Consider the following 27,553-nt stretch of genomic DNA (forward strand, 5'->3'; position numbering starts at 1 on the left):
TTCAAGCCTTTAATCATTTTACTTACAATGACGTGTAGCGACTCCAATTACAGTCGTGGAAGTCACATGATTGAGCAAACCCCAGTCTGTCCACTGCCACAATGCGTGTAGTTTGTCGCCTTGACAGGAGGAGTAACACCATTCATGAAAGCTCTGTGGAACGGATTATAAATAATTTACTACAAGGCTATAATAAAAAATATTACATAGAATGTACAGTTCTAAAGGGTTCATCGCAGAATAATGCCAGTAAAATTGGCTCTAGGGTGTGAGATTGGTTATCAATCAATTATTTTTAACAGCGTATTTTACTTTGAAGGTAAAAAAAGCCATTAAAACTGTTACTGAGCTCTTCAGTGCCAGCACATGCTGCGTTACTCAGTTAGTTACCCAAGTCTGTCTTATATAGAGAGAGAGGTTTGAAGGAGGATAACACTGGAATTAATTTAAAGATATTTTTTTGTGCCGTCACGTTACTTGTTTTTTAATTGTTCTTTTGGGGTTTTTTAAATATCAAAATATACATTTTTAACTCTCTAAGAGACAAAAGTAGCAATGTAGAGCCTGCTAGATTGTATTAGATTTTTTGCACGTTAAATAAATAAACCTCAGTTGATCTTACATTGTATTTTTTTTTTCAGAAGGCTTTATACAGCCACAATTTTTCTCTTTGTTTTTTTGCTTCCTCTGGCAACAACCAACTAGGCCTGCTTTTGTGCCACATGTCCAATGTTCTTTGCAAAAAAATATGATGCAAAGATCTACATGCTTAAAGAATTATTTCTGGTTAAGGTTTTGGGCATTCAGTAGTACTATGAGTGCTGTTTCTGATGCTGTATTTAATCACAAACACATAAAATTTACATATTCATATTAAGTGGAACAGCACCATTAAGGCCCATAAATGCCAACTAAAACTGGAGGTTACTAATTGCTTACTAATGATTCAGATTTGAAACAGAATGTTAGTCAGTATTCATAACAGGGGGATAACTATGTGTGATTTTACGACCTTGGTTACATTTATAGTAGAAATGAATTGCGTCCTATGATAAATGTGAACTTACTGCTTTTTGTGAGATTTTTTTTGCAGCCCGGTGTCTGAACATAATATTGGTTTTCCTTTTTCATACGTATCTTTTGATTTCCCATTTGCTACATACAGGTTAGTTGGACCAGGATTTTTTTCAGTCTTAACTGTCCCGTTAGATAAATCCAAAGGTTTGCACTGAGGAATCTCCATGCACAAAATGTCATAATCCAAAGTGGACTCCTTTGAAGGGCTGATTTTGGGGGCTTTTTTTTCTTGGACTGAGGTTTGTGCGATAACTATTTTGGAAGGGGACTTTGGAGAACTGGCTTCCTGTCCAGATGTCTTCTGGGAAAGATGAATGATGTTTACTTGTGGAGGAATTTTATTAACAGCGACAGCTGATTTCTTGGAAGGTGTATTGGTTGAAGGTGCTTTCTGGAATGAATTTCTTTTTACTTCATTTTTTGAGAGCGGTGGTGTTGGGAGATCAAGAGACTGAGAAATGTTTTTGGAGTTTAAATTTTGATGCCGATGTTCTTTTGGATTTGCTTCCTTTTGGGTTGTTTTGGTTCCTTGGGCAGTGTTGGAAGCATGATTGTTCTGTGTCTTAGAAGACTTTGTTTGGGAATGGCCATCCTTCATGGGACAGGCTTGGTTTTGGTCAACAAGCATGAGATGCACTGGACTGGTTTGGGTGGCACTGTTTTGGGTAACACCCTTAGGAACTGATTTCCTTGAACTCGCGGAGTGAATCTGGACCTCTTGATTTGTTTTTGGAGGTGTTGGTTGTAGAACAGATACCTTAGACTGAGAACAATCCTTGTGTGTCATATTTTTGTTTTGCTCAGTTTTAGATTCCAAGGACTTCATTGATGAGGCATCTTTGAGGTTGATGAGACATGGCTCTGCTGTTTTTATCTCCTCTGCCTTAATAGAGTTGCAAGCCATTACTTTTGGCACACTATCAGGAGACAATTTATTAGAAAGCGATGGATGTAGCTTGTCTTTTTCATTTATAGAGTTTCCTTCTGTGTTGCTGGTAAGAATGCTTGGCCCTGTAGCTTCAGACACTTTGATACTGGGGAGTCCATTCTTTACTTCTGAGGTGCCATTGTCACTGCTCTGACTGTTGTTCATGTGCATCTTTTTCATGTGATAAACCACTGCTGCAGCATTAAATGCTTGCTGTAAGTACAATAACATTTTCTTTAGCGTACCAGCTATAAAATTGTAACTCAACAGTATACATTTGTTCTTAAGATTTGCCTCCATGTTCAATCAAATCCATAATCACTGATCTGACTAGTATTCTTAAACAGACAATATGGAGCTCTGTTCTACCCAGTCAATTGCAATCTCTCTTCCACGTTGCAATACTCAATAGCTGTAAAAATTATAATGTTTAATTTTCACAATGAACTCACCCTCCACTTGCTTTTAGCGAAGTTCTTCTTGATTTGCATGCTGACTGAGCGGTATATGTCTCGACGGAGAGCAGTGTTGCCAGCAATCCTACAAATGATGGAAACATAAGGAACATGTTTTAGCTCATCATTGAGGATAGTGATTGAGGAGGATAGTTCAAATAGCTAATGTTTTCATCTGCTTTTTTGTGACCCTATACTGGTCAAAGTATCAGAAACCTAACCATAATACCTCTCCCACTAAATTTCACTGGTACATTTATAAATCAGGAATTAGAGTATAGAAACTAGTACTCGTGGTGAATGTACTTCTCTCAATGGAGGTGTAGCGCATGATAGTTCTTCTTTGGTGCTGGTAGCTTTTTTTAAATTTGTAATATTTAATTTGTGGTATCTTTGCCAGCTGGGGTTTCAAAGGCATGAGACGCAGAATTAATCGGTAAGTGTCTCACCAAGGATGCTTGAGGGCATTCTCACAGTTGTATCTTTTCTTGGGATCCTTCTCCAGTAAGCAGGTTATAAAGTCTTTTGCTGCAAGAAGAGGAATAAAAATGGCTAAATGCTATAGGCAATACTGCACAGGACTGGATGTCTGTTGGCAAGATAATAACAAACATATCAAAGATTTCAACTCCATATTGGACAGATTAGCATGATTGGGGGTCCTGATACTATTTTTAGTAAAATTGTCTAACTGGAAAATGTTTACAGCATGGATAAAGTTTGTGTAATAAGAAAGAGTTATTTGAAGAGCTACTATTACATGTATGGAAAAATGTTCCAGATTAGGAATACATTCTAAGATCTCAATACAGAAGATGTAAAGGCAAAAGTTTTTGCATCATTTTATTAAAACACACATCTTTAATAATGCATGTTCTGCTAAATATGGAAAACGTACATACCTGATTTGGAAATGTCATCCCAAAACGGGGATTCAAACTCATATGTTCCTTCTTTTATTTTCTCAAAGAGTCTGGATTCAGTTTCCTCATAAAATGGAGGATAACCACACAGCCTAAAAGAGAGGACATCATGCAAAAAACATAAGTTATGCAACAGAGCATCTACTGGGACTTCATCCAAACTGCTATCATCACCTAACATTAATGGTCCTATTAACTTTTTGAATTCTACTTTGAGACCAAGCATAAGCTTTTGTAAAGTTGACCCCAATACTTGTAAAACATGTAGACTAATCATACAAACATGAAACATGAAAATTAGGCTAGAAGTGCTAAATGAATGTTCACGCCCATTCACTAAACCTTACGCTGTGGTTAAAGAGTCCTATTAAGTGAAATGGAGTTCTGTGTGAAATCTCCTCCTCTTGAGCAATTTCTGCCAACCCAGTTACGGTGTTCTGAGCAACTTGGCTTGGCAGCTTAGTAAATACACCCAAGTTAACCAAATAACAGCCGTATACTCTGGTAGTAAAAATGAAAAATGCATCAATACTTACAAAATATAGGTAATGACTCCAATGGACCAACAATCCACAGCTTTACTGTATGGCTTCTGAGCAAGGACTTCAGGCGCTAGAAGACATAAAAAAAATAACAATCAAAGTCAAGTTAATAGGACAAAGTACCCATTGTGTCTCATAGGTTGTGTTTGAGCTCCAGTTTTCTTTAGGCACATCGGAACCAAATACATCATCGCAAACGCAGGATCAAATTAAGATACAGATAAACTAGAATGCCCTTTCTTAAAGGGACACTCCAACAATCATATGTACTTTAATTAATATGATAGTTGAGTTTTGTTAACACTTAGAACTCCCTCTTTGCATTCTCACCACGTCTATGCCCCTAGGCACCTTGGCTTACAGGAGATGTGTTCAGGCATATTTATTCTATTTATACTCACCAACATATCCTGGGGTACCACAAGCTGTGGACATGATTCCAGTTTCTTCCATCTTGGAAAGGCCAAAATCTGTTATCATGATCTTCGCGTTTTCATCCGAGCTTAGATAAAGGAGGTTTTCTGGCTGCAAAGCACAAAATTTGGATGTAAATATGATTAATGTTCATCTGTAACCTTCCTTAGTGTACATTCTTGCCAAACAATGACTCCATAAGAATAGACATATTTATGGCTGAGGTTATAGAGTTCCTCTAAATACTATAGGCTCTCTCAATTTGTATATAAAAGTCCCCCCGCATACACACACACACACACACATCTGTAGGGATGCTGACATACAGTAATTTGTGTAGGAACACACTATACAAAATAAGATTCTGAAGCAATTATCTTCAGGATAGATTGTCACAGGTGTTAGTGTTTGCAATTTCACATTGATTGAACCACTTATTACTAAATTTATTTCCATATCTTGAATGTTGGTTGCTGCGAAGGAAACAACACAATTTTCCAGTTGACAGCTTTACCACTGAACAAAACCAATGTAACGTTGTAAACACTGGGGGAGGGGTATAAATAGTGCATTTAAGTATATATAAATATAAACCTCAAGACATATTATTACTTCGATTTGCATAAAAAGCTCAGAATAAGACTTAAATACACTTTAATGATAAAACATGTAGTATTTTGAAAATGGAAAAAATAAAAGGGACCTTCAAGATGAAGCCAACAGATAAAAGGGGACTAAATAAAATATTATTTGTTAGTTATATTATAGCTATATATTAGTTATATTTTCATTCACCTCTAAAATGTGACTTCTCAGGTCTTGTTTGTTCTGTTTTTCTCAAATACCAAGTTAAACCCCTTGGACTATAGACATGAGGCCCTATGACCTACATACATCCAGGTACTACTTCCACTCACCTTTAAGTCCCGGTGCACAATGCCATTGTCATGAAGATATTTCACGGCAGACAGCACCTGGCGGATCACATAGCTGGCGTCTTTCTCTGTGTACACTCCACGCTCTAAGATACGGTCAAACAATTCTCCTCCAGACACCCTGCCATAGAATACATCAGTTTTACATACATAGAAAGTGAACTGCTTTTTTTTTTTTTGAATACTTCAGCGATATACTTTATGTATGAAATGAATACACGTTATAAGAATCCACCTGACATTTGAGCAAAAACATAAGAAAACTGTCAGGAACTTACAGTTGCATGACAAGGTAGAAGTGGGAAGAACTCTCGTAGATGTCTTCAAGGGTCACAATATTATCATGCTTAATCCTACAGATCAGAGAGGATAAGAGAATGTATTAGCTGATTACATGAACGGAATCATTGAATAAAAAAACAAAAACATTAAAGCACTAAATGTGAAAATTTTAACAAAGTATGTATTTATAGTATAACTTGGTTGCGTTAAATTAAAATAAAATTACTCGTTTTATTTATGTTAATAAAACAGTGGTACTGAGCAACATGCTGTATATTTTAGAGAAAGAATAGTTTTGTTCTACATTAATGCCACTTTATTTTATTTGTATCTATACAGAAGGAGACAAAACAGATAAATATAAGAAGGACTCACTTCTTTAGTACGGCTATTTCATTTTCCAGGCTTCTGTCTCTTGAGCTGTTCACCTTTTTAATACACTTCAGGGCAAAGTGCTGTCCGGTGGATCTGTGCTTCACCAGGTAAACCTCAGAGAATGCACCACTGTAGAATGGAAAGAGTTAATTCATTACCGTTGATCACGATTTGTTTTATATAGGGGCACATCTCCCATATTTCAGTTGTCCAAACTGTGTTGGTGGGGTGCGGATGGAGGCAGGGAGAGCTATGGTTGGCCGGGGAGATCATAGTGGTACTTTCTTCATCTACCCTTCTCAATATTTATGGCCCTCATTTAAAATTACTTTTGATAAAGCCCTACCATTATTCAATAATGTGTGTGTATGTATGAATGGACTTAGATGGCGGGAAAAAATATATAATTTTGTGCATATTCAGTTAGAGCAAATAAAATTATAGAAAAGTTGTTTTCTAAAATGTTTCCTACACATTTGATAATGATAGCCGTTTAACCTTTCATGGGTATTGTTCTGTATTTGCCAAAAAGGGCATTATGTATTCTAATCTGATATATATATATCAGCCCTGATATATTTATAATATATATATATATATATATATATATATATATATATAATATATATATAAAATTGGTTTGAAAAAGGTTATGAATCATACTGTTTTGCCAATTTATGTTCAACTGCAATGTAGAAACGGTTTTTGCTAAATGATCAACTAAATCTGCGCAGCGCAAGAACCGAAAGCTGAAACACGTGTGGAAGTCTTTGTAGAATCACTAAAAACATGTGTAGATTTTTACAGTTACCCAAAAGACTTGCTCACTAATGGACATACAGAGTGCACAAAGAGCTATTCTTTCATCTGAAACCGTGCTTCATGTTTTTCCATTCAAAAGCTACCACTTCCATGACATATAATACGCAGCGATAATGTGTATTTTCAAATTGTTGCAATGCATTATGTGTGTATGTGGTTGTGAATCAGATTTGTGCGTTGATTTCCTTACACGTCCGTGCTTCAGTCACATGGCACTCAAATTATATATACATTTAGATAATATGTAGCATTTTGCTTATCATTGAGGAGTCTTAGGAGTAGAAAAAGTCCTTAGACATGAATCACAAAAATTGTTAAATGAGGGCATTAAATCCGAATATTTTCATCATAAACAGCCTCCTGACTCCAGCCATCACATGAACAGTTAAACCTTTGGCCAAACCCCTACCGATTAAGTTTGATTCTATCCTTGGTGTCATTGACTGCATTCTCTGATTAGCATCTACTAATCTCCTCTAAGTCCCTCAGTGTCTTAGCTACTGAGGCTTTCAAATCGGGACATTGGCTTTGAAAAGCCATTAATAACAAGCAGGAACATCGTGTCCAGCTTTCAATGCAGATTATATCCACGTTGTTGACTACAACCAAGTGGTTGTTGGTGGTTTACATGGAACCCCTGCTTGACTTTTTTTCATCTGTACAGGAGAAAGTAACTTTTACATTTAAGGAGATTAGATAGATATGAAGCAAAGAGACAAACACTTAATGAAGATGAACATGCTAAAACCAGCATTTATGTCCACCTAATTTTGTCTTTTACCATTTTACCATGGTGTTATTAACATTCATGTTTAATAATCCCTAGATTAAATTCTATATTTGAACTACATTTTATTACTGTTCGGACTGGTTCATAGGCCATGAAGGAAACATTTTCCCATGGACTGAAGCTGTTGGACGCTATGAGAACATGACATCAAGCAGATCTGAATCGATTTTGTAACAAAAGAGCGCACGAACTAGATACCATTCGAAAGCATAGCAATCTCATGCACTGTCAAGTACAAAAGAAGCAATATATATTATGCGTTTCTTCTTCACACTAGGTGAGGAGCCTGCATTGAATTAACTCTGTTTATTCTATCTTCAAAAGCTTCTATGGAACATAAATAACCTAAAAGTACCCTCCAAACTACAAAGTGCCAACAGAATGCCCGCAATCAGTTATGGAATGAGAGTTAGACGTTGTCAAATTCATAAGATATAATGTGTGACAACTTCTTATTATAAGTCCCTCAAATGTGCCTCAAAAATGGGAAAAAAATCTTCTTTGACTTGTTGACTGGATCAACAAAGTATAACTAATCATGTCCTTATAACCTATTATATCCATGTATATTCTTATATGTATATTATTCGATGTGAATCATCCATCCCATATCTAAAGGCATTCATTTAGAGGTACATTAAAAGGATTTTTTTAGCCAAGCAAACCCTGAAATGTACAGATATGGGAGCCCTTGTTGTGTCCTTAAGGGCTAAAGGTGAGCATTACTGTAATAAGAATTTCTTGTGAAACAAACAGCAGGATAACTCTACAGCCCAGTATACACACAGACACCCAGGGCCGGCCGAAGACTTAACGCCGCCTGGGGCGAAGTTTAAAATGCCGCCCCCCCCCGCCGACGCCGGGGGGGGCGGCGGCATTTTAAACTTCGCCGACGCCATAATCTACCCCCACCCCCCGGTACTTACCTTTAAACAGTCCTGCGGCAAGTCTCCCTGCTCTGCCACGGTGCCGGCTTGTAATGCTGAGCGCCGGAAATTGACGTCACTTCCGGCGCTCTGCATTACAAGCCGGCACCGAGACCGAACAGGGAGACTCGCCGCAGAGGAGAGAGAGAGAGAGAGGGGCGCCGAGCGGGTAAGCGAAAACCACTCGGTGCCCCTCTCGCTCTCCTCCGCTTCAAAAAAATTTTTTAAAATGCGCTTGCCCCAGTTGGCTCCATTGTAGGGCCGGCCCTGCAGACACCATAAACCAAACCGTATAGTATAAACACGTAATGTGCATAATTTATATTATGTCTAAATCTGGTCATCATCATCATCATTACACATAGTTATCCATAGTGAATAATTCCCCCCCAGTTCATGTTGTGCCTACCAATTGTGCAACCAAGGATTTTAGGAATCAGCAATTTTGCCCTTGTCTTTGAAGGCTTCCTAGTGTCAACAACATTTCCACCAGGCACAAAATGGTTAAAATATGTTTCTTTAATTTGCTTCCACTATAAAGCACCTTGCTTTAAATAACCTGTTGAATAGATCTCACATTCACCATGGAAACTGTATATTTCCCATGCTGCAGCTCCTACATGGTATTAGCGTGGGAATCGGTTATACTATGAAGCTTCCAGGGACGTTGTATTGTTACCTAACACTTTCCGAAGGTCAATTCAAATAAGCAGGAACCTTTTTATGTAAAGTATCAACTCCTAAGCTCTGGATTTAAAGGTAATCTATGCTAAGTGACTTCACTGCATAAGAGGTTAATGCTGGGGTCCTATTGGAAACGCCAAAGGTTATGCAAGAGACCTTATTTTCAGAGTTAAGCAAATCCTCATGGCTTTTTCTTTGACCTACTTTCCACATCTTTTGCCTCAAGTAACTCTATTCTTCTCGCATATTATACATGAATTTTTTGTATTGTTAATGTTTATAAAATGATGGCCTCATCATTAAAATACTACTTAATAAAACTACTATTAAAATTAACAAAGCAAGCTCCTTGAAGAGACATCATGCTTTTTGTGGGGTCTGTGAAGTATTTTGCAGGGGTGCCAACATCACGTAAGGACTAGCTGCTGGTTTCATTTCTGAACCTAGTAACTCGGAGAAAATGGTTTGGGTAGATACACAGTATCGGCACAGTAGATACATTTATGGGTAAAAACCCTTTATGTCCTACTCAAAGCGAACCTCATTGTACACACATCGGCGCATCACAGGTCCAGATGAATTTATGCTTGGGCCATAGCTTATTAATGAAACCTCCGGGATCTGTTAATTGACATTTCTAGTACAACATAAATGCTATTGTGATTTGATTTGGTTTTCTCAGAAATGGAAGACTGTCCTATTCAGAAAATGCATTGATCTGTCCTTTCAGAAGCACTGTGTTTCATAAAAAGCAAAAGAGGTGTTCTGAATCTGTCAAAGCACGGAATCTTGGAGCCCCATCTGCCATTGAGCTAATGAACCAAAAATGACATCACATGTACCCCCCCCTAACTTTTAACTTAGCAAGCTGCAGATGCAAATCCTGTCCTGTTTGCCTCATTTTTGAATTCTAAAATAATGTTATTTTAACCTGCTGGTTAGTTTTAAGAAAAAAAGATTATCAAAAGATATTTCGTTATATTTGTTAGATTATGTGTTATATTATCAAGGTCGGTGTACTATACTATCCATATAATGGTCGAAGTCTCTGTATTGCTAGGGTACCAGAGACTTCTTGTCTTCTATGTGATAGAAAGCAACCATCCTTAAAATGCCGGCATTGAAGTGCGCCATGCAACGTGCTTTATTCAGGGAGATGTTCCACGTGGCCTCCTTACAACATGCAAGTGGCTGATGAAATAGATTCGTGTCTCCTTGTCTTACATGACCTGGTTGTCCCTTTTAGACTAATAGGTTTATTCTTCTGCAGATTATTGATGTGTCGGTTTTTCATTCTCTCTCCCTCTCAGAAATACAGTGTAGACGTTGTTAATGTTGTAAATGACTATTGTAGCTGGAAACGGCTGATTTTTTATGGAATATCTTCATAGTCGTACAGATGCCCTTTATCAGCAGCCATCACTCCTGTGTTCTAATGGCACTTTTGGAATTATGTTAGCACAGCTGCAAGTTAAAACTGCCAAGTGACCCCAAAGTTTTGAATGCTAATGTACGTATGATAAACAGGAATCATTATGAATCATTCAAATCATTTTTTTTAAAAAAGGATGTTTTTGTAACACCAGCATTTATAGTATGTGATACTTGTATGTAGGCATTTTAAAATATAAAAAGTATGGTGTACAAAAAAAGTCATAAAGTTATCGTAAAGAGATGCAAGGAGAATTAAAAATAAGAAAGCGCAACCACGTCACTATTTTGTTCTGATATATATAAAACTAATAAACACATTTTAATCAGCGGCATATTCTGGCCTAGCCTGCCTAAGCCTATGCAAGGGCACTGGTCGGGGCAACCAAACTGGGGGCAAATCTCCCTATTGGGCAATTAGGCCTAATTAGAATTTAGTAAATAGCAGACAGATGCATATTAAAAATGTGAATATGGGTGTGATGTTTAGAGGTAGTAATAATAGCATTATATACATCTCATTCTAAGCGATTCAGTGGAATCTCCCAATGGTCGTAATAACTAAAATCATAAAAATCTTCTTTTAGCTTTATGGAAAATATGTCCATTGTACTTATCTATGTGAACGATAAAGTTCATTAAAAGATATGTTTCAAACTAAAAATATCATCCACCTTGATTTTGTTATATTACAAACAAATCTCCCAGAAGATATGAATCTTTGCCATGTACTTCTAGGAACAATATATAACCACGCATCAGCATTTTTTTTTGCAATTTAATAACCCTATTTAACATCTAATAGCCTAATAGGATTGTTGGGATTCCTCGCAGGCAGATGGCAGACATAGATGGCTGTATCCCAGCTGCACGGCTACTGCGATGCCTCGTGAGTCACTATAAGCCAGCCGCATGAAAACAATCCGCTACACGTGTTCATTATAACATCATACAACAGCCTTGAACTCGTGTATAAAAACAAACAAAAAAAAAGGAACGGGAAATAGTCTTCTGGTTTACCTAGCCAATCAGTGCCATCTGTTACTCTGCTGGTCCAAAGGGTTCCTGTTTTTTTTTTGTTTATTCTCTATTTAGCTGGTTAAATTAAATCACCCTCCTTTCTCAAAGATGTAATATATTAATAAAAAATATAAAAAAAACACCATCTATGACAAAAAAATACTGTTATGTAGAGTGAGTTTTTTTTAAAGATTTTTCTATATTCTCATTTATTAAGTATAGGGGACAATGTCAGCTCATTCCAATAGTGCAGAGATTCATGTACGGTCTTAGACTAATTCTTGCTTTAACTGATCGTACTTACGATCCAAGAACTTCCATGAATACGAAGGTATCTCGTATGTTGTTGATTTGTTTCTTCCAGCTACAGCCATCTTCTTCGTCTTTACGGTCCACCTTATCCAGTGTTGACACCGTAAATTCTAAAAGCGAAATTTGGGGAGCAAAGCAATTAAAATGGGATCATAGGGCATATCTTGTGTATATTGTAAAAGAAAATTAGGCTTACACAAACAATCAAAAATGACTCACCTACTGGGGAGAACGCAGTCAGTTTTGCACTAGGCATATTAGCAGTTAGCCAACCTGAAAAAATGTCAGGGTTACAAATTTAGCCCTTTAGATCAAGGGACTGGTCTCACAATCAGATTCCTAGTAATACAGAAATGAATCTATATGTCTATATGGAAAACCTTTTTGGAACGGAACAAAGAGGGTAAATTTGATTGACTAAAAATATTTTAAAATTGTTAATGATCATTATGAGACTTTCCAGATTTGTGGTCGGACCTCACATGGAGTGTTGTCTACAGTTCTGGAGGCCCCATCTCCATAGAGTTCAGGTGGAGAGCTACTTAAATTGTCAATGTTTTCCAATCAGAAAAGTCTAAAGAACATGAATATGTATAGCTTCGAGAGGGGAGGGGGTGTGATATATATGTTGTATTTAACTATTGAATAGGGATTTAACAAAGTACAGAACAGGAGTTTATTTCAAACCAAGATAAATGTTAGAACAGGAGGTCACAATCTAATCAGAAATAGCAGAGGCCAATACAATACAGGAATTTAAACTGGTGTGGGATAGGCATATGGCTATCCTGAATCTAAGATGAACTCAAGAGCTGGTTTTACATCAGGAAAAATGGCCGGACTAGATGGGGTCTCACGAAAGTCTATATTTCCCATAATCTCTCGTTAGTTCACTCCACAAGGGCCACATCAATGCAACTAATTAGAACAAATGATACGATATAGTCAGATGGTTCCACATTCCATATAAAATAAAGATTACTTTAGAAAAGAACCTACCATATCAATTCATAATTTGTCAGTGCTAATCCCCTCCATTACCCAGACAACCTTAATTGTGCATTCTAAATAAAAGGCTTGTTTATTTGTTATGTTTCTCACCAAAGCATAAGATGAATGGAACGCTGTGTTTGCTAAGTGGTACGCAAAGGATGCTAAATTACATCTTCAAAGGGAACGTTGTAATTTAATGTAGACACTTATGGCAATCCAAAACACAAGGATGCTTAGAGCAAATTGGAACATAACCCTTTACTAACTGCTTCTGCTTGAAATGTGTGGATACGAAATCTATGATCTATCATTTGATTATTATTAATTTTAAATAGCTGCTTTTTACCAGTGTAGTTTTCTCTCCAAAATCGACCTTTTACATTATAAATATAAGCTGCTAAATGGACCACCTTCATCACGGGAAAGCATAGACAGGTAGCATAACATAACTTTTGGCGCATGGCATGTACATTTTTTTGGTGGTAGAACCTCATGGTCTAGATCTTCTCCAAAATGTGGCCCTCCAGCTGCTACATCTTCTACAATGCTCTTTGAGCTAAGAGGTTGGCAGAGCAGTATCGGAGGTGTAGCTGGAGGACCGCAGTTTGGAGACCCCTGGTCTAGATTTTTGCCTTGTATGTCTCCATAATGACAGAAAAAATGGGTTTAGTTTGTTGAGTACCGGATTTTGGGACATGATTAAAAAGGCAACATCAACCAGTCACCCCCCTTCAATAAAACTAAAGATCTTCCTATTCTCGTGTGCTGAACCCAATGGTAGCATAACAAAACATGTCATTCCGATAATGATCAAATATTCCATAAACAAGACTGAGTTGTTTTTTTCCTATTCCACAAGAGAGAAAGCCATTTGAAGATAATTTCCACTGTGTGAAAATATAACAGTTACAGACTTAGACAGCCCTCCCTACAGTACTGAAGCCCTTAGCTTCGACCATGAAAAACAAAGATTTTAACAAAGATTTTAAATAGGATTAATGTGGCCAATGAGCCGGTACATCAAAACTGAAATTTAAATTGTGTGGCTTTGGCAAAGAAGGCTTCCAGATCTGTGTGGTTCCTCACATTGTCCTACAACTCTCAGTAGAGGTTCACCAAGGGTGGGAATGGTAAAGGTAATAGGATGCCAAAATATAATAGTGCTCCAGGCAGGAGTCCAGTGCTTTAGCTGCTAACATTTCCAAAAAAATATCTAGAGGTGTCTTGGCGGTGGATAATTGGTCTATAAACAATATCATATGTTTTATCATAGCCGACAAAACATTGCCTTAATCCTTGCAACAGATAATAAAATAAAAATTGCAGTAAATATACTAATCACAGCTAAGTGTCAATAGTATAACAATAATGCAAAAAGTATAAATAAGGAGTGCAGAATATTTCAGGTTTCTTTGGCAGCCATGCAGCTGAATATAATGTAATAATGTCAGATATAATGTTTTTTCAGGTGTTTATAATTCTAAGCATTGAGTCATGCGTGCAATTAGCAATTTTCTTGCAATGTCTCATGTTACATGAACATTCGATTGGTTTTCATAGAGATTGCCCCACATTTAGCAACAATATGGCTCATTATTTCATATTAAAACCGAGGGAGCACATAGAGAAATATGTTTCAGACTTCTCAGTTAGCAGTTTGCACCTGATCTGTTCTTCATAAATTCTGCCCAATAAATGCACCGCTTTTGAGCTATAACCTTTTATTTGGCCAACATAGAAAAAGATATAGTTTCGCATAAGCGAAAGGTTCACAGAGGTCTCTTTTTCAAATGAAATTGTAATATAATTATCAATAATCATTGTCTGATTAACATATATATATTGTGGGATGTAATCATATAGCGGACTGTCACGTATAACACCGATTTACCAAATAAGCATCATAGATAGACTATCTCGCCATTAAAAGGACATCATAGTCTGTGACAAGGTACATGGAAATCATTGGTGCATATGGGGCTTTTGGTGAAAACCCTGTTGCTTACTACTATTGTTCATAAAGTACATTTTACAGATAGGACAAAATAGAGAAATATATATATATATATATAAAAAATCAATATATTCTAACTTACAACTGTAGCAGTAATTACATTTAATGAAAAAGTCAATAAAGAAAAAAAAATTTAGAGTTATATATTTTACTATATACCGCATACAAATAGAGTTCAGTTTACCAAATACTGTCTATTTTACTTGTGACAATAAAAGTTGAATGTAGTGGGAGGAGAAGAAGAGATCACAAAATGGCTTTCAGCTTTTCTAGTACAAATCAAAACATTATCCTACCTGGGGTAACAAGAGACAGCCTGCTCCTCTCTGTTCAATAGTCACCAGAACACTGAACTGATGCCCGAGACAAAGTTTGCTAGAAGAACACTGGAGGGGAGTATCCTATGGGATTATCTGAGAAAGCATGAGCTAGACAGGCATGCGTGATCTACTAGTACAAAGCTGTAGAAATCCTATCTCCTTAGCTGTCCTGCGCTGATGTGCAAAGAGGAGGAGGACGAGGTTAATGAACCTGACTGCCCCAGGTCTGAGAATCAGTTCACACATGGGCACAATGGACTCAGATTTTTCTTTTCTAATGCCGGCTTAGTTATCAACTTGGTCCTCTTTGCTCATACACCTAACATAAAATGTTACGCTGTGATGTTGTTATTATTATTATTATTCATAGTTTTATATAGCGCCATCAAATTCCGTAGCGCTGTACAATGGGTGATTGCGATTCTTATTTTATATTAGAGCGTTTTAGAACTAAGTGAAATACTCAGCAGAACATCATTTACTCAGTGCCTTGTTTAGCATAACGGTGTGCCATACTGCTGGACTGATATTAGTAGGGTACTAATCTATGTAATATGAGTTACTGTCCAGATCAAAACATTTCCAAAAGGAATTGCAAAGAAAATCCATAAATTGATTAGTTGAAAGATCCAGTGTTGGTCAGTGGTATACTTAGGGGGTGAGGAACAGGGGGCAGAGGCTGTCTAGCCTTTTGCTGAGTTACGCCAAGAGCCCAGAGTAATGCAGACAGATTCACAGAGAAAAAGAGGCACAGAAATGCTTCTTATTCCACAAATCCGTCATTATTCTGGCCTCTCAGAGGACTACAAAGGGGTAAAGACATGGGTGCACTCCCCTCCATTACTCCAATCGGAACTTTTGGTAGAGTTGGTCCAGGTGGCCTAATTCACGAAGATGCAGACGAAGCATGAAAACACAGGGAGAAGTGAGCGAAGAAAGAAGGCAGAAGAAGAGGCAAGAAAATAAGTGGAGCTGCGGCAAAGGGAACACGAAATAGGTGGGCAGAGAATGTAGCAAGATACTCAGAGTGTGTGAGACTGAGTGAGAGTGTGAGAGACTGAGTGAGAGTGAGTGAATAAGAATGAGTAAGAATACTAGCATCAGATAAAAATATGTTTTCAAAAGTATTGTGCTATGTTCCTTTTTATTTTAAAAAAAATCTATTTTTTGCATAATGTTTCAGACAGCTACATATTATGTTTTTCAACTGTGTTGTTTTAGCCCATTTTACTAGAAAACCACTCCGACTGATTTTCATAATGTCTTACAATATAATAGAATGCCGCTGTCTAAATTGCCCAGCATGACACTCACATTAATGAAAGTCCGTGGAGGAAATGATGAGGAGTTCAATAGCATTGCCATAAAGAATCGGCTCAGTGTGGTGCTTGAGTAGGGAAAGGCATCCAAAATATCACATCACTGACACATCCCAGCTCCTGGTCTGCTAATAAATAAGCTTAATGGAGCAAAATTAAATAAACCCAAGTGTTTGTCAGTGCTATATTTCTGTATGCAGCAAAATATTTTTCTCCATGGCATTGGTATTAAAATCAAATGTAACTGCAGGTAAAAATAAAAAAGACACATTTCTAGTACCTCTGAAGTTAGTAGCCTTGGGGTATTCGCCCAACTGGCTTCCTAGCCATCAAGCAAGATCCAAATTAAATCAGGTGCTGTAATCTGTGCGATATCTCTAGCACTATTATTCCCCCCTGCTTTATTTACCCTGTGTCCATGGGTGCTCAGATACAGTGGCATTGTTTTAATAATGGAGAAACGTATGTTATCATGTTGAATGCCAAAATTGTATTGAATTCTAAGACACATTGACTGTCAAACAACAGCAGGCAAGGTTATACAAAACAACTCCTTACTATTGTGACCACCAACCTTAAATAACCTCCAACCATGCAAAACCATGTAGTCCATTCTGGCCCCTGTGGGGTTCATTCATATTAATATTTTAATTTTAAGTAGACATATATAAAATATTTGTTTTTATTTATTAAATTCAAATATTGTGATGTTTCTGCATTTATATTAAAAAGCAGGTTATTTTAAATTTTAGACAAATGTATACAGTATGTGCGTGAATGTCCCAGAATGCATAGCAGTGTATGCATTTTGTTTTTACACAAATTCTAGGTGTTTACATCCACAGAGCAGAACTATATACACTGCAGAGTTGGCGTGGTTCATACGTCCATTCCGCTTGACTGTCACCTGCTCTCTCTATGCACGTGCCATGCAGAGGGAGCTGCAAAGCTGCTTACATCAAGTCATGATGCTATGATAAGAGCTGTTCTTCTGCTGACTCAGGTGTGGCATTTCAGTCTAGCCCTCGGGTACAACAAAGACTACCTGTTGTATTAAAAACTGATCCCAGCTAAGAAGAACAGCTCGTTCCATTCAGAATGCCATGCCGTATAAATGGGATGTCAGCATGCAACCTTAAGAAGTTCATCTCAATAACATGACATCCAATACTGTAAGCGTTTCCAAACATTTTTAAAAAAATGCCAGGTCGCTAGTATTTATTAAGTTTAAATGTGAAATTTGGCTGACATTAATAGAGTTTAAGTTCTCTTTTACAAGGTGCTGTTAATCTTACTTCCCCTACTTGCCTCTGTGAAAGTAGTGGAGATATGTGTATATTCTAAAGCAGCTAATCCCCACAAAAAAACTAAAATAAACAAATGACTCCAAAACATAAAAATGTATTTTTAAAAATACTTAAAATGTATACCTAATGTTATATTAATTGTAAGTTATTTTGTGATACATATGGGTATATTAATTAAGCAGTTCCAGCTCGTAAGTTCAGTTCTTGATACATTTATACAGTAAAGGCTGATTCTCAGCAAATACCAACTTTGCTAAATCTTCAAACTTTGGATTAAATCAGTTATCCTTGAATTTTGCTCCTGATGAGTTAATAAATATGCCCTGTAGATAAATCTTATGAGACAGAGTTGGATGAGCCAATGCGGGCTTACAAACAGAAGGACACATTTGAGCAACCTTCATATCTGGTGAGTCCAGCTCAGTTCATGTGGCTCATAAACTAGGAGCAGGGTTCAGAGTTGCCCCCAATTCAGCGCATACAACAGCAAACAAATACATATAAATGCACACCCTTACCCATACATATACAAAAACTATCCTTTACCCATACACACACTCACTCACTGCCTCCTGCTCTGCTATCAACACTTCCTCACTTGGAAAGCTTATCGACAGCTTTGGCTTCAAATACCACCTCTATGCAGACGACACACAAATCTATCTCTCTCCACCCCCAATCTCTCTGCATCTGTCCTCAATCAGATCAGCAGCTGCCTATCTGGCATCTCTTCCTGGATGGCCTCTCTAAGACTGAGCTCCTTCTAATCCCTCCCTCCAACTCTATTCCCCTTTCTGACCTTACTATCACTGTCGACGGTACCACTATCTCTCCTTCACCCCTAGACTCAAACCTATCTTTTATCCCTCACATCAAATCACTCTCTAAATCCTGCCACAACTAACTTTGTACAGCGCAGCAGTATAATAATAATAACTAAATGCCCCACAGCCACCAAATTTCCACCCCTGTACACCCCATGTCACCCCTCCACAACCCCCATGTGATCCCTCCACAACCACCAAATTGCCACCCCTCCACAGGGTATCCTAAGACCTGTAATGAAAAATATTTAGAAACATTGCTTACAACTTTACAAACATTGCTGGTTTGCTTCCCAGGTTTGCGCCACTGGAGTCTTCCATAAAGAAGCCAGGAGGGAGCAGAGCCAAAGTTGAAGAGGTGAGCACTGGTGTAACTACAGGGGTCCAAGCTGGAACGGGGCCCGTGCCTCTAGGGGGCCCGGTGTGACCCCTGCAACTCCTTCTTCCTGTCTCCTCGTACCAGTTAAAAATAGTTTATAAAGGGCCCTTCCGACTTGGACCGCACCGTTCTGGGTCAGAAGAGTGGAGGCAGTAGGGAGGTGGAATGTATGTACATAGTTTGTGCAAGAGCATGGATGTGTACTTGTGTGTGTGTGAGCATGGATGTGTACTTTTTTGTGTGTGTGTGGGGGTCAGGACTCGGGTAAGCAGGTCAGGAAGGAGCCCAGTTGCAGGGGATACCAGAGGCTCAGTTTGTACCCTACGATGCATTATAACTAGAAGGATGATACAGGCGAAAAGAAACACACCACAGGCTTAATAGTATGATATGATCTGTACTGGAGAAGCTGGAAAGACAGGCAAGTACAGGCTGTAAGTCTCTTGACAGAGAGCCGGACACACGGCAGGGCACTGAACACACAGCAGGGTACTGAACACATGGCAGGGCACTGAACACATGGCTTGGAAGCCCTCTGGCAGGGCACACGACTTGGAAGCCCTCTGGCAGGGCACACGGCTTGGAAGCCCTCTGGCAGGGCACACGGCTTGGAAGGCACTCTATGTAGCTGAACTGGCAGGGGTCCGCTCTGTGTAGCTGGGCTCAGAAATGCCAGATACGGTATGCAGGAGAAGCAGAAGATCAGAAGCAGGATGATGATTCAGGACCTGGTACAGAGCCACAGCAATAGGCTGCTAAACTACAATGCAAAGGCATCGAATGGAGGAGGAAGCACTTATTTAAGGGGTAGAGTTTCACCCAGGTAAGCAGAGGCAGCTGGTCAGCTTGTTAGCCTACAGGGAACTGTGTACAGACAGGTGGCCTCTAGAGGATGCCGCGGAAATGACACCTAGAAAATGAATACAGATTCCTGGCTGACAGGGTGTAATCCTGACAGTGTGTGTGAGCATAGATTTGTACTTTTGTGTGTGTGTGAGCATGAATGTGTATGATTATGATTATGAGTATGATTGTGTGTAATTTGTGTGTTTTACATATGTTGGAAGGGGGGGGACAAGAGGCAAAGAGGGCACTAACCAGTTGTGTGGGGGCAATGATGGCACCGGCTAGCTGTTGAAGTTGGGGGCCTGAGGGAATTTTTGCACCGGGACCCTGTGGTGGGTGACTACCTGTAAACTTACAAGAAATAGGTGGTAAGTGAGTGGAGCTGCGTGGAGTTAAAGGTCACTCCCTGCTCATGAATGAAAAGAGGGTTTATTCACTAAAGCGAGCGTTGTAGTTTTCTGTTGTTACCCACTGATGCCAAATCCTCTCTTTGTGAATGAATCCCTTCAAAATTTGCATTGGATGAGTCAGTAATCTGCTGTGATAACAAATAAGTGCACTGTTCTTTTATTTATTCTAAATATAAACCATGGATGTTAATGGGTTCTATTGTCTACGTATTCACATCTATCAGTAAGTGAGGATTTAAAATAGTAGAAACAGCACAAATCTATACATAGTATAAGGAACAATACGTTTTCTTATTATCACGCACAGTGTTAACAAATGGTACCTGCCAGGCAGAAAATGGTCAGGAATATCTCTAATACGGTAAGGTGTTATCAATACCAGAAAAAGGATGCTGTCTCTGTCACTTACGGCTGTAATATAAAAGAGTTGCTGGTTATTCGGGCTGCTGTCCAGCGATAACATGTTCAGTGTTGTTGAAAGCTCATTTATCTTGCTCTTAAGCAAGATAAGCTGAGATGCCTCTCTATCTATTGAATCCTTTTATCTAAGATTCTTAGATTTCTACCTCTGTGTATTGGTATCCTTGCTTTGAACTTGTACCATTCTTTCTACATGATACGGTTATGAATGATATACATGGAGCAATATGAGTACTTTAAGGACCTGAAATCTAAAGAAAAAAATATTTTGATTACACAGTTTAGGATTTTAAGTCAAAACATTTGTGGGATCCAAAAAGGTGCTAAATTTAATCAAAATGAATGTAATGGGATCACATATGTTTGATTTTAAGATATGTAATAGTGATCATTCCAACAAATCGCACCTGCTTAGATCTCTTCCCTACTCACTAGTGACAATAAGGTTTATTTTGTGTTTTTCTTTAATAAACCATTTCCCTAGCAGTGTACTTGTCACCTATCTCTGCAATATGCTTTATTCCATGCCCAACGGAGTGTGTCTGGAAGCTACTTCATCTTCCTTCCGTGTATCATGAAAGCATACAGCACCATTACTTACATACTAATTATTTTTTAATTATGCTTCTGTTTATCAAGCAACTCCTAAGCTGCTTGTATAATTTTTCAATTTATCAGGCCTAGTCACAGCTAATTAAACAATCCCCAGGAATCACTGTGAGAGACATTGCTCAAAATAGATTCATGTGACGTCTTCTACATTCATTGCTTCTGTATACTCTATAAACATATTATTTATTGGTGCGATAATGTTTCTAATTATTTTGGTCACATCTCTCAGTGCTTATTTTGAACTTTAGGAAAATCCTTTTGACTTTCGTGTAATTCTGCTATGTTGCAAAACATAGAAAGTGACGGCATGTAAGAACCATTCGGCCCATCCAGTTTGCCCAACCTCTGAACACTTTCCTTAGTACCTGGCCTTATACTTTATCTAGCTTATCCCATCAGGCCCCATCGACATATTTGTCTTTACCTTAGACAACTGAAGTAGAACCTCCGCCTCGATAAACTCACCTGTATCAAATAGGCATTGATGCAGTCAGCTAGGCCTTTATCTTCTCCTACATACCTTCCTTCTTTTGTTTTTAATCAAACTCATCCTTGTTTTACTATCCTTTTCTCATTCATATATCTAAAAAATTATCTCCCTTTTTTTACTGACAGGGCAAATCTTGTTTTTTACGATTTTGGCCACTTGGCCACAGCGGTTTCTTTAATTTTTTACTCTTACTGACCAGCCCAATACAATTTTCTGTAAAGGAGTGGCATAAGGTGTAGCTGCAACATGATCCTTTGCCCAAAGCCGTAAACAACGGTCCTGACTGCAGGCTGTTAAGTGGCTGGCAATAGCGGATGTACTAGATCAAAACTGGGCAATGGGCATGGGCTACACTGGATGAAAGTGATCTCACAAGGCATATGGGAATTAAATGGTTAAATCCTTCTAGAGGAGGAGTTGTGGAAACGTATAGTATGTATATGGAAAACATCCTCTCTGGTTCTAATTTTTAAATTCTTATTCATTACTGTTGTGCATTCCAGTATCTGTTAGAACACTGGCAAGGTTTATTGTATTGTTTCTTTTTTATTGTTGCTGTAACTAAGTTAGAGAACTGCCTGGATGCCGGTCATATAAAATCTTTTCGGCGGTTTCTTAAGCAACAGCTAAATATTTTCACAAGTGGAACGATAAATGTGTCTGCCTTTTGTTGTAATTTTAGTTTATGATGTAAAATGTGGTAGTTTATAGAAGACATTGTTGCCACCAACAGAGATAAATCCAGCATTCAGCTTTGGAAATTCTGAGCTTAAAATTGACATTTTAATAGAAGGGATCTGGCTTTTATCAGTGAGATTCAATTTAAAATTGCAAGTCAAAGTGAAACTAGAAATGAGACCCCTTCTAGAAAGTGCTCCATGGTAGAGCTGTATACTATAAGACATTACCATGTAGAGACCAGACCCAAAGTGGCCATCAGCAAACTGGGCAAATACTCAGTGAGCTGGTGATCAATGAAACTCACATACTGTACCTTGATCACTGCACAGTGTGCAGAAGATCCCATCCTTTGGTGCTGGATACACACTCTGAAGGCAACTTCATATATCTCAGGGGCCAATGACAGCTGCTCCTTGGGCGCCTGAATAGCAACCATATTCTGGAGTTGCAAGTCAGTGCAACCGCCAGCACAGACCTCTCCAGTAACACTTCCTCTCTAGTGGCCTGGGCATTACTTGCTGGTACAGAGCTCCATGGTATGACATTGTATCTTTGCTCCTAACAGATGGGAGCACACAGACCACAACAAAATAAGTGGAAGTGGAAGGTCTCTGCCAGTGGTTACACAGACTTCAACCTTCATTTGTACTAAGGCTCAATTAGAGGGTATGGGGAACTTGCCCCAGGCTCGATTAGATATAAAATTATGTGTGGACTACAGTTGGAGGGAGACTGGCCTCAGTGCATCAAAATGTGTATATTAGGCTATGTCTAGTAACATTAAATACTATTCCAGAGAATGGGAAAATGAATGTCTCAACCCTCTCTATGAGACATCATAGTTAGTTCCTTATCAACCCGTATCCCTACCTATTGAAAAGTTAACCAAATGTAAGTAAATGGGGTCAAGTACTTCCAGAGTATATATGATTATTTTGATTGATCAACGTATGGAACATTCTGTACTTACTCCTTAAGATACTAAAATTATTAGTTGTTGCTGGACATTGTCATTTTTATGGTTATATATTTCCGCAGCTAAGTGCTATGGTAAGCCAAATTAATTTCTGCTAAGTGTATATATTAAGAGGAAAAACAGAAGCTAGTATACATTTCCTGCCAGGGGAATAATCAGCAATATTGCTTTATTCTCATAAAAACTGCCAGAAAAAAAGATTGTTTTAATAAATCAAGGCACCATCTTAATTTTTTAATCATTTACATTTCCCCTAAGGTTGATAAATGCATTAGCTTGTACAAAATGATGTAAATAGAATTTCCTCTATATAAGAGCCCAGTTCTTCCTGGTAACATAGAAGTTATATTGTGTTATTTAATAAACTGTGGCCCTGCTCCATGTACTTTTGTATGGTATTGCGACCACAATGAAGACTTTTTCGGCCATATTCATTACAAAGCATGCACAGTCTATTTGCACTGTCTATTCACATTATACAAATGCATAGGTGTTGGATTGACCTCACCCCCTTCTCTAGGGGATTAGGTTTGGGGTTTAGGGACTGCCCATTGTCCTTAAGGGGTTAACTGATTTTTTTTAACATGCTACCTCTGGCATGGAAAATGCTACCCCTGGAAAGGCACAGGATGGGGTGGTGGTTGATAATGTCTACAGAAGCACACATTTTTGAGTTCATACAGTAATATCTTTTTCTTTAGAGAACAACTTTAGATCAGCTGTGTGTTATGCCATGCAGTGAAAAACAAGTGAATGAAGCTCTGAGTCATTCATTTAATTAAAAGTTGAAGATCATTAGTATATCTCCACATACTACTGGCATGCTGTAGATAAATAAATACCGTAAGACTCCTAAAGGAGAACAGTTGATTGACTTATGATTGTGGGCGAGTTGCAATGATAAGAAAAATCTCTAACTATACTATATAAATCAGGGATAGGCCACAAGGACACCAGTGTCTGTGGCAAGGTTTGTGAAGATCCATATATCATTCAATTGTCAACCACAGACCCCAGTGAATGTCCGCCATCAGCAATGATGATGCCTAACCCTGATATAAATCCCTGCAACAGAGTTGGCCTTTTATATTGCATTGCTGGGAACTTTCTGGTTATGCCCTGTGGGCCCAGAGAATCACAACTGACCAAGTCTCCAAGACAGTGTTTAGTTTGGGGAGTATTGCTTGGCCACTCCATGCCCTGGATCGGTCTACTCCAACCCCTTTTGCATCTGTTAGATCTAGGTCTGCGTTATGCCTGGGTAACCTTATCTCCAAACCCAGCTCTGCCACCTCCCATAAAGAGTAGGAGGTAGCAAGCTGTGTTCAACCAGCCCCGGTAAGTTATAATTATGTGATTATATTAATTTTCAGGCACTGTCCCACAGAGCCATCCCACTGTCCCAGCTTTGTAGGCAGAAGTGCTTGTGGTGTGGCTGGGGATATCAGAGGTTCTCTACTGACAGACCCACTTTTGTCCCTGGCTTTTGTACATCACAACTCCCACGTGTGGGTTCAGTAAACGAGAAAGAAGAAAATTACAGCTAAACACGAGCATCGCAGAAATGTTAAAATAGCCATTGTCACGAAGGGTACAAAAAATAAAATCAGCCTTTGTCACAAAGGGGTTAATATGTATTCTTCAAGAATAAAATAAAAATAAAGCTCTTAACAAAAAACGAAGCGGTAGTCCTGCTACAGCAGCTGCCCTCCTCCGCCATGGCCCAACATTTCTCGCCAATGACTGACTGGTTGAAGCAGCCAGTCACTGGCAGTAAAGTGCTCCCACTGGGGTTTAACTGGGGAGTGAGGAATGGAGCAAATGCATATAGGAAGGTGTCGGTAGAATCAGCAAGAGTTGGCACTTAGAGGGACAACATGTAAATTTAATGGGATGATACAGTGTCCTTTTAAGACCTGCTTATATACCCACAGCCCCACAACAACCCCCACCAAAACTTTGGACACCCAAAATATTGGGGACATGGTGTGTTTAGAATATTTTTTAAAATATGTTTTGTTTATGATGGATGTACCTTTAGGATATAGTTCACAACTGGCTCACAACTTTGACTCTTGCTTTAGGGTGTAGATGTTCAAAGCCCAGTTTTGTTGGCAGACCTGATGAGTTCTTATCCCCCATCAGATTCTGTGTTTATTTTTTAATACTAGTTAAATGTTTGATACAAAAGCAAAAGTTTGTTTACTTGAATCTTTAATATCATTTGAAGTGAGCATAGTTTTGTGTTTCTTAAATAGCATATAATTATATCATTTTTTTTTGGAGCTGGACATACTTGTGGCACCTCATTTTGTTGGGGGTTGAATAATGTTCATGTGACAAAAAAGCAGGTGCAGCTTTTTTTTTTTTTGCGATTGGGGTTGAAGAAACTTCTCGGATGTGTTGCTGCTATTTTATGTGTCTAAACTTTCACAAGAATAAATAAAATGGTAGATGCTAAGGTCCGTTGCTTATAATGTTAGAGAGTGCATTTTATGTTATGACTAATAGAAACAGCACCTAAGTTACGCACAAGTGGCAAAAGCAACATACTAGCAAATTAATTTAGCTGACCATTCATCTAACACACCTTCTACACCTGAGGCTATGTGCTAGAAAGATAATATTTAATTGCGTGTGAGCTTTATGCATAAATAATGCTGACGGGTGACCAGATGGCTCCATTTACAGGGGATACTTATAGAAAATGTATTCTGCAGGGCTGCATTAAGAACACCGCTGCCTTCATCATAAGTGCCCCTGGTTAAAGGAGCCATCTGGTCATGCTAATCTGAAATCAGTTTGCATGTCCCCGGTCAATAGGCAATGGATGTAAATAAACAGATTCTCAGAGCCAGACCTGGAGAATTGACAGCAGCGTAAATTAGGCACATGGAGCATTTCAACCAAATATTTAAAAAAAGAATTGATACCCTGTATCTTCAACATGATAGTCATCTCTTCTGTGTACACGAGACATCCTAACATGTACTAAACAAATGAAAGCAGAGAATTCCCATTGTGCTGTGCAATGATACTTAAAGACCAGTGTACAAACTATTTTCACTGCAAGTGAGACACAGGGCTTTATTCACTAAAGGGAGAGTTGCCGTTTCATATCCCTGACTTCACTCTACATTATGGAGGACCAACCTCACCAAACTTTTTGCTCAATGTACAGCTTGGATATACATAAAGTATATTAAAATTATTGATACTAAAGAGTGCCATTCCCCACTTGAACTATGCAAAGTATAGGGCCAGTTCAGCCCTTCTTGAAGGAAAGTAGCTAGGAATGGTCCTTTATAACACATAAGGAATTGGGGGAGTTGAAACCACAACTCTCCTGCAAACTCTCCCTTTAGTAAATAAAGTCTGATGCTGTGGATCACTAGTAGAAAAAGGGTAGGTTTACTTTAAAAGCGAGACATACATATCCTAAACAAGCCTCATCACCGTCATAGATATGAAACAATTCTTCCTGAACTGCATTCATCACTCATCAAGGAAAATCCTCACAAGTAAATGGTGTAAATCAGTGAAGCACTACATCATTAAGCTACTGAAGGGATATCTCAGTGTCTGGTGAAGGCACAACATTACGGCACACTTGCTGGAAACACTATATGACAGATGACTTGAATGAAAAAGGCAGTTTCTCTACTGAAGTCTGAGAGATTCCGGAGTAAATGATGCATCTAGGTTAAATACTGCTTTATGCTGTAAACTTACATTAGAATTCAGAACGATTAGTCTGGATAGAACAAATTAAATACACTGGTAGAATGTTCACGTGATAGATTGATAAGGTGAGTTGAATGTCAGACGCTAACATAATACAAGACGTACACAGATATAGCTTAAGTTGCTGTTTAGAAAAATAAATGTTAAAGAGAACCCACAGATTTCTATTGTAAATAGAGTTTTACTCACCAACAGATCAGAAAATAAGATGAGACTCTTCAGATCTTCAGTTCCAGCAGAGTATGTGGTTATAGAACTGGTACTCTGTTGGCAAGAATCAAGGATTATAGAGGAGGGAAGAT

The 27,553-nt window shown here is 38.3% G+C and overlaps 1 protein-coding gene across 2 annotated transcripts; it reads right to left on the bottom strand.

Moving 5' to 3' along the window:
* Window positions 1-62: 62 nt before the first annotated feature.
* On the bottom strand, window positions 63-27,553 carry CAMK1G (calcium/calmodulin dependent protein kinase IG). 2 transcript variants are annotated; one of them, XM_053457611.1, is made up of 13 exons: window positions 27,441-27,553; window positions 12,136-12,189; window positions 11,909-12,026; window positions 5,932-6,060; window positions 5,553-5,627; window positions 5,257-5,395; window positions 4,327-4,450; window positions 3,920-3,995; window positions 3,363-3,475; window positions 2,910-2,988; window positions 2,458-2,545; window positions 1,068-2,218; window positions 63-153 (listed from the first exon to the last, which is right to left on the bottom strand). In XM_053457611.1, the coding sequence occupies exons 2-13, from the start codon at window positions 12,170-12,172 to the stop codon at window positions 63-65; spliced, it is 2,220 nt and encodes a 739-aa protein (XP_053313586.1). In that variant the 5' UTR covers window positions 12,173-12,189; window positions 27,441-27,553. The 2 variants fall into 2 exon arrangements, with proteins under 2 accessions (XP_053313586.1, XP_053313585.1); XM_053457610.1 differs by lacking the exon at window positions 27,441-27,553 and adding an exon at window positions 15,220-15,273.

The sequence above is a fragment of the Spea bombifrons genome, chromosome 2, assembly GCF_027358695.1.
Source record: "Spea bombifrons isolate aSpeBom1 chromosome 2, aSpeBom1.2.pri, whole genome shotgun sequence".
NCBI classification, from domain to species: domain Eukaryota; kingdom Metazoa; phylum Chordata; class Amphibia; order Anura; family Pelobatidae; genus Spea; species Spea bombifrons.